We start from the raw sequence: 17,392 nt of genomic DNA, 5'->3' as shown, positions 1-17,392 counted from the left end.
CGTTGATTAGCTCAATATAGTTAATATATAATGCATCTATATTCTAAAACATTATTTTGTATACTATAAGATAAATTATTTTTTCAACTTCAAAATTTATAAAAAGCATAGTGAGAAGTATATAAGGATGAAGGCAGACTGTTAAATGGGAAGACTGGACAAAAAAATCTACTATATTTCAATTTAACATCACATTGATAGCAACATTTTCCCTTTCAATTGTATATAACCAATACCACAGGCCACTGAAAGGTTTATCGGTGCATGGGACAACAGATCTGGTTATTTCTTGAGAAAAAAAAAAAAAACAACTTTTCATTGGTAAAAGTTTTTTTTTCTTTTATTGAAAATGGATTTTTTCATTCACTATATTCTAATTACGATTTTCCCTTCCTAAGTCTTTAACTATCAACAGAAGTATTTATACTATCAGAGTAACAAAGTTTTAAACTAGAAGCACTAAAATAAATTCAATACTATTTCATGTGCTCAACATGGTATAAGTTTTGTTATAGTATACAATATATTTTGTTTATATATTTTATTTGGCAAGTTTATTTTTGGAAATATATTTTTAAATGTTCTATTATTACTATTAGTGTTACTATGAGTATTAGTATTTTATATGTGTGGGTGTTTTTACCTGTATATTTGTCTGCATACCACATGTGTATCTGGTGTCTGAGGAAGCCAAAACGGTATCGGATCCCTTAGTACTGGAGTTACAGACATTATGAGCTGCCATGTGAGTGCTAAGAATTAAACCCAGGTCCTCTGTAAGAGTAGCTAGTACTCTTAACTACTAAGCTTTCCAGCTGCAGAAATATATTTTATACTATCTTTTTATTTTATTTCTGTGTGTATTTAAAGGTGTACTTTTGCGTGCCTGAGTGTATGTATATGTACAACATAACACAATCCTTAGAACATCAGAAGAGGATGTGAAATCCTCTGGAAATAGATGGGTGGATGTGAGCCATCAGGTGACTACTGGAACCTAACCTGGGTCTTCTGTAAGAGCTCTTAATATCTAAACCATCTTTCTAGCCCTAAGCTATTTTTTTTTTAGGGCAAATGGTGAAATATATGTTTGTAAATTTATGCTCTAAAGAATTAATGATGGAATATCAGCATAATTTCAACAACCTATTTTTTCTCACTAAGTTGAAAAGACAAGAATTCAATCAGAATTTCTTGACTCAGGAAACAGAAACTATGGTTCACAAACAGAGAATAAGAAAGCAGGAAAACACTGAATGATAATAGATAAAGTGATATACACTATAAGTAATGTAAGCAAGCTTTTGATAGAATTCAATTTGTTTAATGTACTAGAAAGAGAATATATTTAAAGCTGAAATTCAATTGCTATTTCCAACGAAGGAAATTTTTAGAATCAAAACACCTGCTTACTTACATTATTTCATTTCTTTTGAAATCAAATAAAGAGCAATTAAATTTAAATATAAGTGATAAAAATAACTGAATAAATATATTTCTCTCTATTCTCTGGAAATAATATGTGATATATCATGCTGGTGACTCAGTAGATGGCACTGTTCCCATGAAATCAAAATGGTTTGAATAATCTGGCTTGAATGCTGTAATGGGAAATGGGGCGTGTGTAGGATGAACCAAAAACACTAATGTTCTTTTAACAAAAAATATGAAACAATAATCTAAATATTTATATTAACACTCTAAGTCTATGATATCTTAAATATGATGAATAATTCTGTTACAGGACATTTATTTTCTTTCTAGTTGTAACTTCACTGAAATTCTATAATTTTGGGGGGAAATATTAATTAATAATCTATATCTCTAAAGAAAGAAAAATTGGCTATAACCTGCTGTGGTATGTCTTTCTGTGCTGTTCCCATTAGTTAGTAAATAAAGCTGCATTGGCCTACGGCAGGGCAGGATGGAGCCAGGTGGGACAATCCAAGAGAGAGACAGTGAGAGGAGAAAGGAGAATAGGGGGAGACGCCAAATTGCCATCCAAGGAGCAGCATGTAATGGGTGCAGGTAAAGCCACGGAACATGTGATGATACTTAGATAAATAGAAATGAGTTAATTTAAGATGAAAGAGCTAGCTAGCAAGAAGCCTGCCATAGGCCATACAATTGGTAATTAATATAAGCCTCTGAGTGATTATTTTATGAGCAGCTATGGGACCGCAGGGCCAAGTGGGACCAGAGAAACTTGTGCTACAATAACCCGGTAATTATACATGAAATAATAGTATTCCTTGTTTCTTTTTAAGAGTGCTTTATTAAAAACAGGAAAGTTTTAGAGGTTTTCAAAACAGTAACCAAGATACTCTCATTCAATTTTTAACTTAATGCTTGTTTATTTAGTAGCAGTAGTTGCCGTTGTGGTGTGTGTGTGTGTGTGTGTGTGTGTGTGTGTGTGTGTGTGTGTGTGTGTGTGTGTAACATGCACATGTATTCCTGTGAGTGGGGGTTTGGGCATATGTGACATGGAACATGAATGGAGGGCAGAGGGCAACTCCACAGTCTGTCCTCTCCTTCCACCATATGTGTATTCCAGGGGCCCAGGCTTCTGTGGTAAGTTATTAGGCCTCTCATTCATTTTTGAATGTGTAGTTATAAAGACTCTTCTTAAACATCACTTCAATCTTTTTACTCACTGGCATAGCTACCTCACTTTGTCTTCTCCTTTTAAAAATATTTTTTTCTCACATACTATATCCTGATACGGTTTTCCCCTCCCTTTACTTCTCCTAGCTTCTCCACAGGTCCCCTCCCATCAGAATCTTCTCCCTTTCTGTCTCATTAAAAAAATAAACAGGCTTCTAAAAGATAATAATAAAATATAATTAGATAAAAGAAAACTAACAGATTGGACTAGGATAAAAGAAACAGACACAATGAAAAGAGCACAAGAAAAGTCACAACAAACAGATATAGACAGTGATCCACTTGTTCACATTCTCAATATTCGCAAAAAGCACTAAACTGGAAGCCATAATACATACACAAAGGACCCGTAGGGTAAAAAGATTACACACACACACACACACACACACACACACACACACACACATACACGCACGCACGCACACACTCAAATATATATTTATAAAATAATACACAGAAAATGCATATGTATATATTAAAATTATATGTATATAATAATAAAATTTAAAAAACAAGATAAACTTAAAAAAAAAAAAGAAAAAGAAAAAGCCATGAGATACCATTTTGTGACAAGGACCCTCCAAAGATGCCACTGAGTTTGCTTTCTGTTGGCCATCTATGCTGGGCATGCAGCCTACCCTCTCTCTACAATCTGGCTACCCTAACTTGAGTTCCCTAGTAGCAGAAGTAAATTTTATACTTTTTTTCTTTATCTTATAACACATTTTACAGATTCTACCATGCACATGTGTACTTAATAATGCCTCAAAAATATCTACTTAACAATGGCACAAAGTAAAGACAATCATTAAAAAGCACAGCAAAGCATATTCAATAGCTGCTTACTAAGTGGGGTTGACACATCAGTAAACGAAAGCAACAAAAGCAATACCAATAAAGCCTATAACCCAGATAGTAATTTAATTTGCCAATTTTTTATCCATGCTCTTAAGCTGGAAGATTGTTATGGCATAAAGGAAGTAATTAATATAATTTAAATTGGGTTGTATGGCCATAAACAATCTAAGCAATTTTTCATCCATTCATTCAAAGTATTCATTGAGAATTTACAATGTATTACATGGCTTCTTGATTATAAATAATAAAAAAAAAAAGTTAAGGTGTTTTAAGGAAATCAAGATATTCCTACATTTAGCAGCACACATCCCACCAGATTCATTTTCTTTTTAGAAGTTCAAACAGAATGGTCACACACTTGAAGATTTCAGATTTCAGATGAAAGCGACTGGGTATTAAATAGCTTATTTACTCATCTTGGCATTAGTATTTGTCCAGATCAATCACTGATATTTGAGATCTCAGTGCTACACTACCATCCAAAGTCCCTTAAAATGCTGAAAGAAGATCAGCTCAAGGCTCTAATGTGGCTCTAGAGCAGTGGTTCTCAACCTTCCTAACACTGCGACCCTTTAATACAGTTCCTTATGTTGTGGTGACCCCCAACCATAAAATCATTTTTGTTACTACTTCCTAACTGTAATTTTGCTACTGTCATGAGCCATAATGTAACATCTGATATGCAGGATATCTGATATGCGAGCCTGTGAAAGGATCACTCAATCCCTAAAGGAGTGGGTCGTAACCACAGGTTGGAAACCACGGCTCCAGCCTCAGCTTATTCTAATCCTGTATGGTCAGGATTCCAGAAGTGGGTTTTGTACTGACATTTGCTCATTTTCTTGCCAGTCCTGTATCTGAGAACCCTAGAAATCGGTTACATGGCAGAATTCTGCTGCAAGATGATACTTATATATTTGTGACGTATACTTACATAAAATTTTCTAGTAAGTCCTGTCCATCTGCTTGAAGCTAGGTCCATTGGAAAATTCAGTGTCAACAAAACTATTTTACAACCTAGCTTGCAGCATCTTCAACTACCCTCCCGCATTCAGTTTAATCATCAAAGTACACACACACACACACACACACACACACACACACACACACACACACAAACTGATGATATAACAAAAAAATACATCTTAAAATGAACAGCAAAAAGACAATGTATATTCCAAAGTACCTATAGTTTAAAAGAAGCTAAGCTCAAGCTTCTATACAACCACTACCCTAAGCTGTCCTGTCCTCTGCTTCACTCTGGAGAATACAGAAGAGGTCTATGAACACTCTTTCAGCATCTAAGACGCATTACATCTTCAGTTTCCAGTCGGGAAGAGTGATTAAAGAACAAATGAAGAGGTTAGGCTATGGGTTAATAGACTCCCAGTAAGTTAACAAAGCATGTAAACACAACCAAGACAAGGAAAAATGAAGTGATTCAGAAAGGGAAAAAAACTTTCCCAAATATTTCCTATGTATCAGAGACACAACCAATATGTATTTCCTTAGTATTTTCACTCTTTCATAAAAGAGTAGTTACCTTTCAAGTCACCATGAACACTTTTTATTAAATTTGTAACTGAAGATCTGAGTCTCTTTTGTGACTACTGATTTGATTAAAAAGGAATAGCTCTTCAATGAAAGCTACTAAATTCTTGAATGATTATAGTGAATCAATAGAATATTTCTATAAAAATTTTAAAGTGGGTTATTAGCCATTCAAATGTCAAAGTCGCATTAAAGTTTTTTAGAGAAAGAAGATGAACTAAAGTCCTAGTAACATGCAAAGTAAAGGCAGGAGGGTAGGGGAATAAAATCACCAAAATGTAAGAACTTAGTAGGTACAGTTATTATCACCTCTACTGAAAATAAAAGAACTTGAAGAATCTTTAGAATTGATAAATTGATATTATAAAACTATGTTTTTAAAATAAATATTAAAAAGAAAAATTTCTTTTTGTTTTGGTTTTGCTCTTATATTGTTCTCATTTTTCTAAAATCTTGAAGAAAATAAAATCAGAAATCATCTTTTACTTTCACATCTTCAATATATCTTTACCTATCTTAAATATTACTTAGGTTAAATACAAAATTAGTATCTACTAGTTCACACACACTACATATTTTTATTTAAAGTATTTTATTATAAGAAATTAGAACAGTAGGATAGTATTAGGATAGCAATAATCATTAACATTTTGTACCATCCTCTATGCATTATTAGTTGATTTAATGCTAACAGTTATTTAAGGTTAAGAAGCTTATAATCAAACTATACACATATAAGTGTATATTAAATATATATAATTAAAATGTTTAGTTATTTACTCCAAAACTCAGATTCTGCTGAGAAAGACTTAGAATAGATAGCCTCTAAAAGCTTTTATGAGTCCTTGTATTTTACGACTACACTTTATTTAAAATCCTTCCTTGGTATTAGTACTAAAAAAGAGTATATTAAAGTCAAGTGTATACTACTTTTCTTACAAAGAAAATAAATATTCACTTTGTAGTATTTAATGAAAGTGTATTTACTTTTGACCAAGAGTGAATTTGAAGCAATGGGTAGAAAAATTAGAAACTAACACAAAATCTCTCTAATTTTCTATTTTAAAAAAACAAAATTAGATTCTTAATCTCTTAGTCAAACACTTAAAAAGATAAAAACTTAACTCTATATAGTTAAATATCAAGCATTAGAGGAAAGAACATGGCACTATGTCTAAAGTAAAGCAACCTTTACATTATATTTTTGAAATATAAGTCATTTCTTAACTATAATGCTTTTAACTTACCATATTACTTAACAGTTCACCTCAGTGCTCTGTCCTCTTAAGACTACATAAGTTTAGACTGTTTATCTTACCCAGAAATTTTAATTGTGTGTTTGAGAAAGCATTTCCTCATTTATAATCATTTTTCATTAACAAAAGAAAACAGCTTAAGACTCTGAACAAAATTACTCTCTAAAATATTTTAAAACATTCTAATTCTCTATGTCATCTAAGAAATAGTATTCATGCCTTATTTCATCCTTGGTCAAAGATATTTATTCATTTCCTATAGCCTTTGAATTACTATAAAAATTAATTTATTCACTTTAAAGGTTCCAAAACTTTAAATATATTTTAAACAATATAAATTTATACCTTTATACATTCATTTTTCATACATATTACATATAAATTACTAAATTTATCTTCAAAATACCTTCTCTAGTAGGTTTATCATCTCAGTTTTGCTGATGAGAAAAACCAAGACTAAAAGACAATCTGTTTTTCTAAAGGCATTTAAATTCTGAAGTTAAATGCAGATAAAGTGTATAGATGCTTTCCTCATTATATATATTCAGCAATTTCCAATTAGATGTATTATACCACTATAATAAAGAATAAGATTCCCATGTTCAAAATACACCATAGTGTAATAATTTGTATTCTTATAAAAACCAAATGTGCTAACAATTCATAACCTGGACAAACTTTTCTTTAATTCATGTACTCTTTCCTACAATTTGAATCACATATTGTTCCTGATGGGAAATTAGTAAATTTTTCAAATTCCTGTTTAAATGTCTGTTTTTAGAGACTTGTGGATGGAAAGACTGAGTATCATTGCCCTCAATAGATAAAATCATTGACAAGTTCTTAGCTGAGTAGGTTATTGGGAGGTAGAACATGCTTGGAGGAAGTGTGTCAATGGGAATGATATAACCTTTTTTCCCCCCTTTTAAACACCACCTCTTTATTGGCAAAATGGCCTTTCTCTTTTCTCCTCTACCACCATCTCTTCCCATCTTTAAATTGTTGCTTATTCGTAATATGCCTTTGAGTGTCCCTGGCCCCTTCCACTCTGTTCTCTCTGCTTTCTGGTTGTCATAAAGTGAGTAGCTTTATTCTACCATGTGCTCCCAACCATGATTATACCTAACTCGAATATAAATGTAATGAAACCAGCCATAAAACCTCTGGTGTCATAAGCCAAAATAAAGTTTGCTTCCTTTGAGTTTATTTCTTTAAGTATATTGTCACAGTGATACAAAATTGACTAATAACACCTACTTTCACAAATAGGATGAAGTTATCAAATATCACCATTTCTACAACAGAAAAAGTAACATGAAGGATCAGAATACTTCTTGCTTTTACTGGAGTAATAATAATAAATATTTACTGGAGTAATAATATACTAGTAATAATTTACTAGTATATATGGATTAGAGATAGAACACTCCTCTTTGTCTAATTTACACTTATTATCTAACAGCTAATTCTGAGTGCAAATACACTTTGTGGCAATTGGTTATTTACATTCTTAAATGAATATATTTAAATAATAATTCATGTTTTGCATTCTACTGAATAAGCAGAAATGGGTACAAAACAATTCTGACAGTCTCTGTGTCCTGGTGTACAAAAATTGTCTTGTGATCAAAAGATTCAAAGTACATCAAATCTAATCCAAAGAAACTTTGCACCTGTTTCTTTAAAAGTGGCATTCCCTAAAACAAATGTTTCATATTGGTCCATAGAACAGAGGAGTTAAAAGTTCAAAAACTAACTTAGTAGTTAAAATAAACTTGGAATAAAATTATTAATTAACTAATAGTTAAGCACAGCATCCATAACAAATGCCCTAGAGGTTTTGCAAGTTGAACTTCTGGTAGGTAAGTTGATTGATTTGGCATTTTCATTTTATTGAAAAAATTAGAATAAATAAATTAACTCAAAGTGTAAGCTTCTGTTCTTCCCCAGTTCAGTTCCATTTTCTATTTATCTTAATTACATATTATAATACTTGCCCATTTCTACAGTCATCTATGCCAGCTTTTATAATAACCTATTGCAGGCACCTGCACATGTGCTTCAAAGTCTACAGTTATGTGCATGTATGTGCATTCATGTTTGTGTGTGCATGTGTATACATGGGGTTGTGCATATGGAACCCAGAGTCAAGTGGATCTCTCTGAGTTTAAGGCCAGACTGATCTACACAGCAAGTTCTAGAGCAGTCAAGGCTACATAGTAAGACCCTGTCTTTAAGAATGATAAACCAATGGCTGAGGGGCCCCCAACTGGATCAGGCCCTCTGAATGGGTGAGACAGTTGATTGGCTTGATCTCTTTGGGAGGCATCCAGGCAGTGGTACCAGGTCCTGTACTCATTGCATGAGTTGGCTGTTTGAAACCTGGGACTTATTCAGGGTCACTAGCCTCGGCCTGGGAGAAGGGGACTGGACCTGCCTGGACTGACTCTACCAGGTTGATCTCAGTCCTCTGGGGAGGCTTTGCCCTGGAGGAGGTGGAAATGGGGGTGGGCTGGGGGAAGGGGAGGAGGGCGGGAGGGGGGAGAACAAGGGAATCCGTGGCTGATATGTAGAACTGAATTGTATTGTAAAAAAAAAAAAAAACCCAACAACAACAATAAAAACTCTCAGGGTGCTGCTGGAGAGAAGGTTCAGCAGTTAAGAGCAATGACTGATCTTGCAGTGGACCTGGATTCAGATTCCAGTATCCACATGGCAGTTTACAACTGTATGTTATTACAGTTTAAGAGAATCCAACAGTATCTTAAGTCTCTATGGGTGTGCATGCTGATGGCACATAGACATACATGCAGGTAAAATATTCATAACCATACAATAAAAATAAATGTTGTAAAAATCATCTCAGACTCTAATAATAACGCTTTTAAGAAAAAGAAATTTATCATCCATCTATCTGTCATCTACATATAGCAATAAATCTATAATCTACATATTAAAAAAAAAGAATTATAAACCAGGTGGTGGTGACACAAGCCTTTAATCCCAGCATTCAAAAGGCAGAGGCAAGTAAGTTCGAGGCCAGCCTGGTCTACAGAGTGAGTTCCAAGACAGCCAGAACTACACAAAAAATACCTGTCTCAATAAGCAAAAGGAGAGAACAAATCACCAAAAAGAAGACAGCCTTATAAAGGAAGCATTTTAGCATCTGCAAAAGCGGCTAAGGTTCTGGTGAATTCTAAGGTGCACATATACAAGTTATAATTTTGTAAGGTCAGCATCCCTAGGTTAGGAAAAGCTCTAAAGTGATATTTCATAAATCATAAACTGTTACATGACATAGATAGAAGTCTGATCAGCCAGAGCAAGAACAAAGAAAATACTGAAAAATATATTAAAATGAGGTTCTAGAAAGGCCACATCTGTAGAGCTCCAGTTAGTCAAGTGTCTTCCTTACTTGTCTTCTATTTTTGTAGTATGTGTTTGTATGTGTGTGTATGTGAGTTTACATGTGAGTTAAGTACACATAGAGAGGTACACACACACCTAAAGATACTACTGTTGAGTGTGACCCTTGATCTATTTCCACCTTATATACTGAGGCAAGGTGTTTTGCTAAGTCTGGAACTCACCATTTATAGCTAGCCTAGCTAGCCATCTTGCTCCAGGGATTCTTCGTTTCTGCCTCCTGTCGGCTAGCATTATGGGTGGGCCTCCACCCGGCTTCTATGTGGGTGCTACAGAGTCAAATTCCTTATGACTACACAGCAAGCACTTTACCTGCTAAGCCACATATCCAGCTCTTCCACCTTTTTCTTGAGATTGGGTATCTTAATAAAGCGGAAGCTCACCAATTCAGGTATAATGGCTGGCCAGTAAGCCTCAGGGATCCTCTTCTTTCCATCTCTCCAGAATGGGACTAAAGGCGCATACTAGTTTTTTGGATTGGTTTGTTTTGATTTTAAGTGGTAGCTAGGGATCAAACTATGGTCCTTATGCTTGCATGTTAAGTATCCACAAGATTACTATAGTTTAAAGAGAGAACTATAACTAATAAAAATAAGAAAAAATAACTGACAAAAACAGAAGGGAACAAACAAGGATTTTCAGTCAGATACTATAAATGTGCTTTAAAATGTAATAAATAAATAAATAAAATAAATAAACAAATAAGGAATAACATAGAAATTAAAGCATTTTTTAAGATAAAGGACTTCCTTTGTTTAGGACTGAATACATAAAGAGTTGGAAAGAGCATCACTCCCACTGATATGACAAGAAAATTGTAAAATTCAAATTTATTAGTTATTCTCAGCCCAATAAAGAACTGAAGTGGAGCAATTAACCTGAAACATATAGAACAACATGCAAAAAGCAGAAGTAGAGCTTTTCCTAACCTAGGGATAGACGCCACTGAAGCCTATAAAAACTACCAAAAAATAAAGTAGGAATTTTTAACATACTGTTAAAAGCTATTAAAGAGTAAAACTCTAGGGGCGGCACACACAGGGAGTTGTATATTTTACCCTTTCTTCTGGAGCCCTACTAGCAATACAATGAATATAGGAGGGGAAATGAGTGAGTTTTTCATTGCTGACTGAAGAAGAGAACCCAGAGCTGAACAGTCACCTAGGACTATCTAGTCTTCCCCCTCTATCAAACAAAAGTCTTACAAATCGTGTGTAAGGATACTGGTGTAATTCCAGTCAAACTAAATGATGCACTCTATTCAGAACTACCTGTTCATTTCACCTAAGCAACAACATCCCTAATCTTCAAGAGAAATGGCACCAAAACCATGGCCTGATGAGAACTCACTGAAGCCAGGAGGGGAAAAGAGGTAGCTCTATTTCCAGAAGAAAAAAAAAAAAAAAAAAACAGAAACATAGGATAGCCCCACCATTACAACTGGAAGAAAAACAGGAACCCTTGTCAAGACTCACAAAATTGACTCTTAATGGCAACAGTGTAAGGAGAGGGACATACACACACTAATTGTTATTATTTGGATCTGAAATGTCCCCCAAAGACTTGTTTCCAAGCTTATAAGCTACTGAGCAGTGGTTGAGCCTAGAGGGTAAAGTCTAATATAAAGAAGTTAGGAGTTAGATCCTTGGAGTTTGGCTATTGAAAGGTGTGCTGGCTAATCTTCATTATCAACTTGATTGGCTTACAAAACATCCAGGACATCAGAGACAATAATCAAAGGATCTGTGAGGGTTCTTCCAAAGAGAACTTACTTGTTATTAACTGTTTTTTATTATCTACAGTGGCTGCTATTCAAGCAATGGCTTCTGCAGCAAGGGCAGCAGCCTGAGGGGATTCTGTTTCCTAAAGGACAGACTCTCTTTCAAAACTAGTAAGGAAAGCTTTATCTAAATCTAAAGAACTCACAATTCAAGGTTTGAGGTGGAATTCAAATTCACTCAAAGAAGCTGAATAGCAAGTAGCTAAACTACCTTTGCTGAAGAAAAAAACAAACAAACAAACAAACAAACAAAAAAACCCAGGGTCCCTCTCTCAGCACCTACTTTAAAACCCTTTACAGTGTTCTGCCAGCCAGTACTCCTAACTGCTGAGGCATCTCTCCAGCCCCAGTTCTCTCTTCAGCTGTGCATGCAGAACACTGTATACATAATAAATAAATAAGCCCTTTAAAAAAAAAGGAATTTGTTTGCCAGGGCCTGGGAGTTGGTTCAGTGGGTGAAAGGACCTGCCTCCAAGGCTGAGGACATGAGTTCAGTCCTAGGATCCAAAGTTGGAGGAGAGTCCTGAAAGATGTCCTTTCACCTCTACACTGTGTCACACACACACACACACACACACACCACAATAATATATTAAAAACAAACAAACAAAAAACTCTTGCTACACGTGGTTCCTCCCTACACCTTCCTGTCACCTACTTGCTGACTTAGCCTCCTGGTCCCGGGTTAATTTATTTAATTAAACATATCTTTGAATTGTTAACAAAATCAGTAGAAAAAAATGCAACACACTTTAAAATAATATTCCTCAACACTTACTGTGTAATACCCACTCAGAAAAAAATAGGCAGCATTATCTTATCAAATCTCTAATCAAACTAAATAAAAGTGGAAAAACAGAGAAAGTTAGCTGGGTTCTGTCTCTGCTTCTTGATGCACTCAAATGTGAGCAAGTTCTTCCTTCTACAGCCTTGAAGTCGTTGAAGTTCTCTGCTATGACAAACTGAACTTCCTTAAACCATTAGGCTGTCTTCCCTTGCGTTGCTTTAGCCAGTTATCCTATTATAGTAACAAGAAAACTAATACAAAGAGGATAGTGAGACAGCAGCCCTTTCCTCTTACTGAGTCCTGGAATCACCATGATGCACTCTTGTCATGATACACAAATGCCACTGCAGATCCAAAGAAACAGAGCCTAGTGAACATGAACCTCTGAAAGCATGAGCCAAATAAGTCTTTCCCTTTTTGAGACTAATTTAGCCATTTCAGCTTATTAATAGAAAGCTAACACACTACCAAACTGCACATGTACGCACATTCATACTATGCCTACCACACGCTAGACTAGAATAATTTAATTCATTGACTTCATTATGCAGTATAGTCAAAACAAGGATTGTTAACAAGATTCCATTTAATTCAGGTTATATAAAAAGTGCATTTATATATAGTCAAGTACTACACAGTGAAGTTTTATCCTGTGATGGACCACATGTATGACAGTGGTCCTGTAAAACTACAATGGAGCTGAAATCTTTCTATTGCCTACTGTCATTATAGCTGTTGTAATGTGGTTGTGATGATGATATGAATGAATAAACCTATAATATTACCAGTCATATAAAAGAATCTCACATACAATTATATATAGTACCATAATACTACATAACAAAAAACTGTTACCAATTAATACATATCTTACATAAACTTTAATTTTAACACATACTCCTTCTACATATTTTTTAAGTTTACTATAAAACAGTATTGCATGTTACATCAGAAACAGCCTCATATATCTCATACTTACCTCTTCTTGTGAAGCATGAAAAAGCCATATTAGTTTTTGGCTATAACAAGAAATCCACGAGTCTGTTTAAAAGGCAAAAGAGTTTATTAAGGGGAAAACTCACTGTACAGAACAGAACTGACACAGGTTCTGGAACACTGTTCTGGCTTCCTGAATCAATCCCACATCCAAGTTCCACGGAGGAGTGAAGAGAGAGATAGATACCTACATGCATCTCAGGTTTTAAGGGTCACCCAGAGGTCATGCCCAGGGGACATGTACTTCAAGGTCATAGGCAGTTAGAGCAATTGCCTGCTGCATCTCTAGGGGTGGTGCCTCAAGGTCATAGACAGAGCAGCTACCCACTACATCTCCCCCTTTGTCTAAATAAGAAAGTTTTAGAAGTGGATGGGGTTTCACAGACAAACTAGAAATTCAATTCTGCTATTTATAAAGTGAAGAAATTCAAGTCAGTAAAAATTTTCAGGGTAATACAGCTAAGTAATGGTAGTATCGGGGATGAAACCCACATTTTCAATTGAAACATACGATAATCAAATTTATGAGTCTATTAATTTTTTTCAAAAAAATTTAGAAGCAAAAACAAAACTTGTACTAAGTTCTATTTTCTGACAGTAAATTAATATTATCTTGTCCTTCTAACTTAGGTCTTTCCACAATAACAAAATTAATGTTCAAAGGCAGTCTCAGACAATAAATTCATACTAGCTTTCTATACCCTAATAGCAGAAATCCCTTGAACATTATAAACTCCTTAAGCAACATGAACTAGCAGTCATTTTCACCACAATCACAACAATCATCTGGATATAGATACAAACTATTTTCATAAAACAAAAACAGTTTTAAAAGTAATTGGCAAATTACATAAGCTTAACAAAATATTTCTATTAACATAAAAAATACATCAGCAAAGGCCCATGAATGACTGGCAACTTAGTAAATCATACCATACAAACACCACATTCAAAATTGATGGTAGGAAAGCATATTCACATATGTAAACATACAGTCATATAAATATACATTTACACATACTATCTGCTATGGTTTGCATATATAATGTCTCACAAATCATACAGAATTATCTGTTTTACAGAATTATCCCAGTGTGTCCAAGTGATATACTCATTCAAGATTATCTGGTTACCAATATGGAACAAACAGCTAAAGTTATTTAATTTCCAAAGGTCAAACAAAGCATCAAATTTCATTAGTTATTTTCTGCTAAGTAATAGCTTTAAATATATGAATAGAACACCTAAATTAAACAACACAATAAGAAATGGCCTGACCAAAACATATATCCTCCATTAGTTTAGCAGATTAATTTTGTCAAGATACCAAATTTATTGGCCCACTGAGGCCACGGATAATGTTACACACTTGTCATCTAGGTATTGAGGATGCTAAGAGAGGAGGAACAAAAGTAGACCACCAACCTGGGCTACATAGTAAGACTTTGTAAGAGGACTCTCGGCCCACAACTGTGTCATATGTCAGTTAATTACACACTCCAATATGAATGGAAAAAAAATCAAAGAAGTATACAACTCTTAGCCACAGAGTAACAGCACAAAATAAATGGACAACCCACTTACAATAAAATTAACTAAATAATTTTCATTATGGAAAACTGCACTTATTAAATGGATGTGATTGTTGGTATAGTACACACAGCCTTCTTGTGATAACTAATTACAATTCTTTTCTTAATAAAAAAATCTGACACATACACATATCCTCCCCATTTTATGCATTACTTGCTCAACACAGAAACAAAGTAGACCTTTTATTTCTACATGAGTTGAGAAAAATAAATATGTATATAGCTATCAAGAAATAATATTTTTAATAAACTGGTAAAAAGTCCACGTTTATAATCATATTAGCATTTGAAATCAATTAATAATTATTACTCTAGATTTAACTATAGCACATGAAAAATTTAACAAGGTACAATTTATCTAGGGCAATGATTCACAACCTTCCTAATGCTGTGACCTTTTAATATAATTCCTCATGTTGTGGAGACCCCAACCATAAAATTATTTTCATTGCTACTTCATAACTGTAATTTTGCTACTTTTATGAATTATAATGTAAATATCTGTTTTTCGATGGTCTTAGGCCACCCCTGTGAAAGGGTCATTTGACCCACAGGGTGAAAAACCACTGTTATAGGGAATTAAAAACACAAAGGATTAGACAACAGTGAATACACTTCAAATTTAGAATGTGGTAGTTTTTTTTGTTTTGTTTTAGAAAATGAAAGGCAGTAGGGAAGGCAGGAAAGATTAAACTGCTACAGACTGAATCAAAATTTTGGTGTGTTTTCAAAGGGAACTTCTGTAATTAAAACAAACAAGAAAACCTATCTCTAAACTCTTTGCTTTCTATTGACTACTTTTAGAATTTAGGAAAGTCACATAAATGCAAATCTGAAGCCCTGGACTTAAATAAAAGGAATGACGGGCTGGAGATGGCCCAGCAGTTAAGAGTATATACTGTTTTTCAAGAGAACTCAAGATAAATTCCCAGCATCTACATCAGATGGCTCATAACTATCTATAATTCTAGCTCCAGAAGGTCTAGAAACTCTAGCCTCTTCAGGCACCTGGATTCATATGCACACACAAACATATTTGAATGTTTGCCTGGATATATATATGGGTGTCATGTGTGTGCCTAGTGCTCAGGGAGGTTGGAGAGGATATCAGGTCTCCTAGAACTGGAGTTACAGACAAATGTGAACCATCATGTCCAAGTCCTCTGGAAATGTATCAAGTGCTCTTAAGAGCTGATCCATTCTCTATCTCTTACAATCTTTTTTTAAAATGTATGTTTAAGTCATTTTCAATAACAAAGAAAATGAGATAATTTATTCAGTTTTGCCAAAAAAGCTAAATTTATTTAATTTACAAAACTTTTTAATTTAGTAACTTTACGTTCTAACTTATTTTTTAAGTTCAAATATTTATTATATAACAATGATATGTGATAACGTTGGGTGTAATTATATAAGTACTTAAAACAAAAATTGGCACTTTTGTCCATTTTAAAACTTTTTAATGATTCTCCATGAAATCCTAAAATCTAAGAGCTCCTATAGTAGATGCTAAGGACATTAATATTTTTCAAACCCAATGAAAAGTTTAAATTTTCCCTATAACCTAAAAAACATACATACCAATTTTTCCAAAAGTATAAAGATAAATAGAAACTTCAGATATCATTAGGAAGAATACATGTCCAGGCCCTCTAGAACCTTCAAATGGAACATGCAATTAATGTTTTCAACAAGTACTTACTGTGCACTTGTCATGAGAGCGAAACAAAACATTACTATAAAACCTTGCTATGACTTCATTTATCAGAAGCGTTATCAGAAGAAAAGATTTGTCCATATGAAAAGCCACACTAAAGGTGACTAGCATTTAAGGGAAGAAGAAAAACGAATGTCCAGTGAATAGAAATGAAAGCAATCAGAATGACAAAAATTAAGTTGGAAAAAAATTAATATCTAACCATGTTGTCTAAGTTTTAGAAGAAGTCTTTTCTACAAGAGGAGATAGTGATGAATCAGACAACATGCCTAATACTGAACATAAATTATTGTAAGGCTTTACTATAATCAAGAAAGACTTTAGAGTTGGAATAGCAAATGAACTACAGCAAGCACTTTAGTGACTACCTTAGGCTCCCTTACATTTTCTTTAGGTAAGGTATTTATCCTAAGTTACATTCTATCTGAATGACAACTTGAATGTTAAAAAATAAAAACAAGAAAAAGGTATACTCCTAGATGATAACTTTAGAGACCTAAGCAAAAGGAGAGGCCAGGTATGGCAGAAATAAGCTTATAACATCAGGAAATAGGAAGATGAGGCAGGGGGGGGTCACAAGTTTGAAGCCAGCAACCAATCTAGCTACATAGCAAGTTCCAAGACAACCAGAATTATATAGCAAGATATTGTCTTAATAAGCAAACAAACAAAAGGGGATGGAAGAATTAAAATGAAATCCAGTGTTCAGGAAAATGTAGAAATAATTCTTCACTCTTACCTATTGAACAGAAACATAACTATGTA

At 34.0% G+C, this 17,392-nt stretch overlaps 1 protein-coding gene across 13 annotated transcripts in view; it reads right to left on the bottom strand.

Moving 5' to 3' along the window:
- The window catches only part of Gphn (gephyrin), a 400,632-nt gene that overhangs the window by 346,263 nt on the left and 36,977 nt on the right, over positions 1–17,392 (bottom strand). The window contains exon 2 of one of the 13 annotated variants that reach the window (XM_076551611.1): positions 13,302–13,363. The exons of the other annotated variants lie outside the window; for them this stretch is intronic. Within the exon in view, the coding sequence (XP_076407726.1) occupies positions 13,302–13,329 (28 nt within the window). The 5' untranslated portion in view covers positions 13,330–13,363. The remainder of the gene's footprint in view (positions 1–13,301; positions 13,364–17,392) is intronic. 13 annotated transcript variants of the gene reach the window in all.

Source organism: Peromyscus maniculatus, chromosome 14 (genome assembly GCF_049852395.1).
Source record: "Peromyscus maniculatus bairdii isolate BWxNUB_F1_BW_parent chromosome 14, HU_Pman_BW_mat_3.1, whole genome shotgun sequence".
NCBI lineage: Eukaryota > Metazoa > Chordata > Mammalia > Rodentia > Cricetidae > Peromyscus > Peromyscus maniculatus.
The sequence above is the reverse complement of the archived record's forward strand: the minus strand, read 5'-3'. Positions and strand labels throughout refer to the sequence as shown.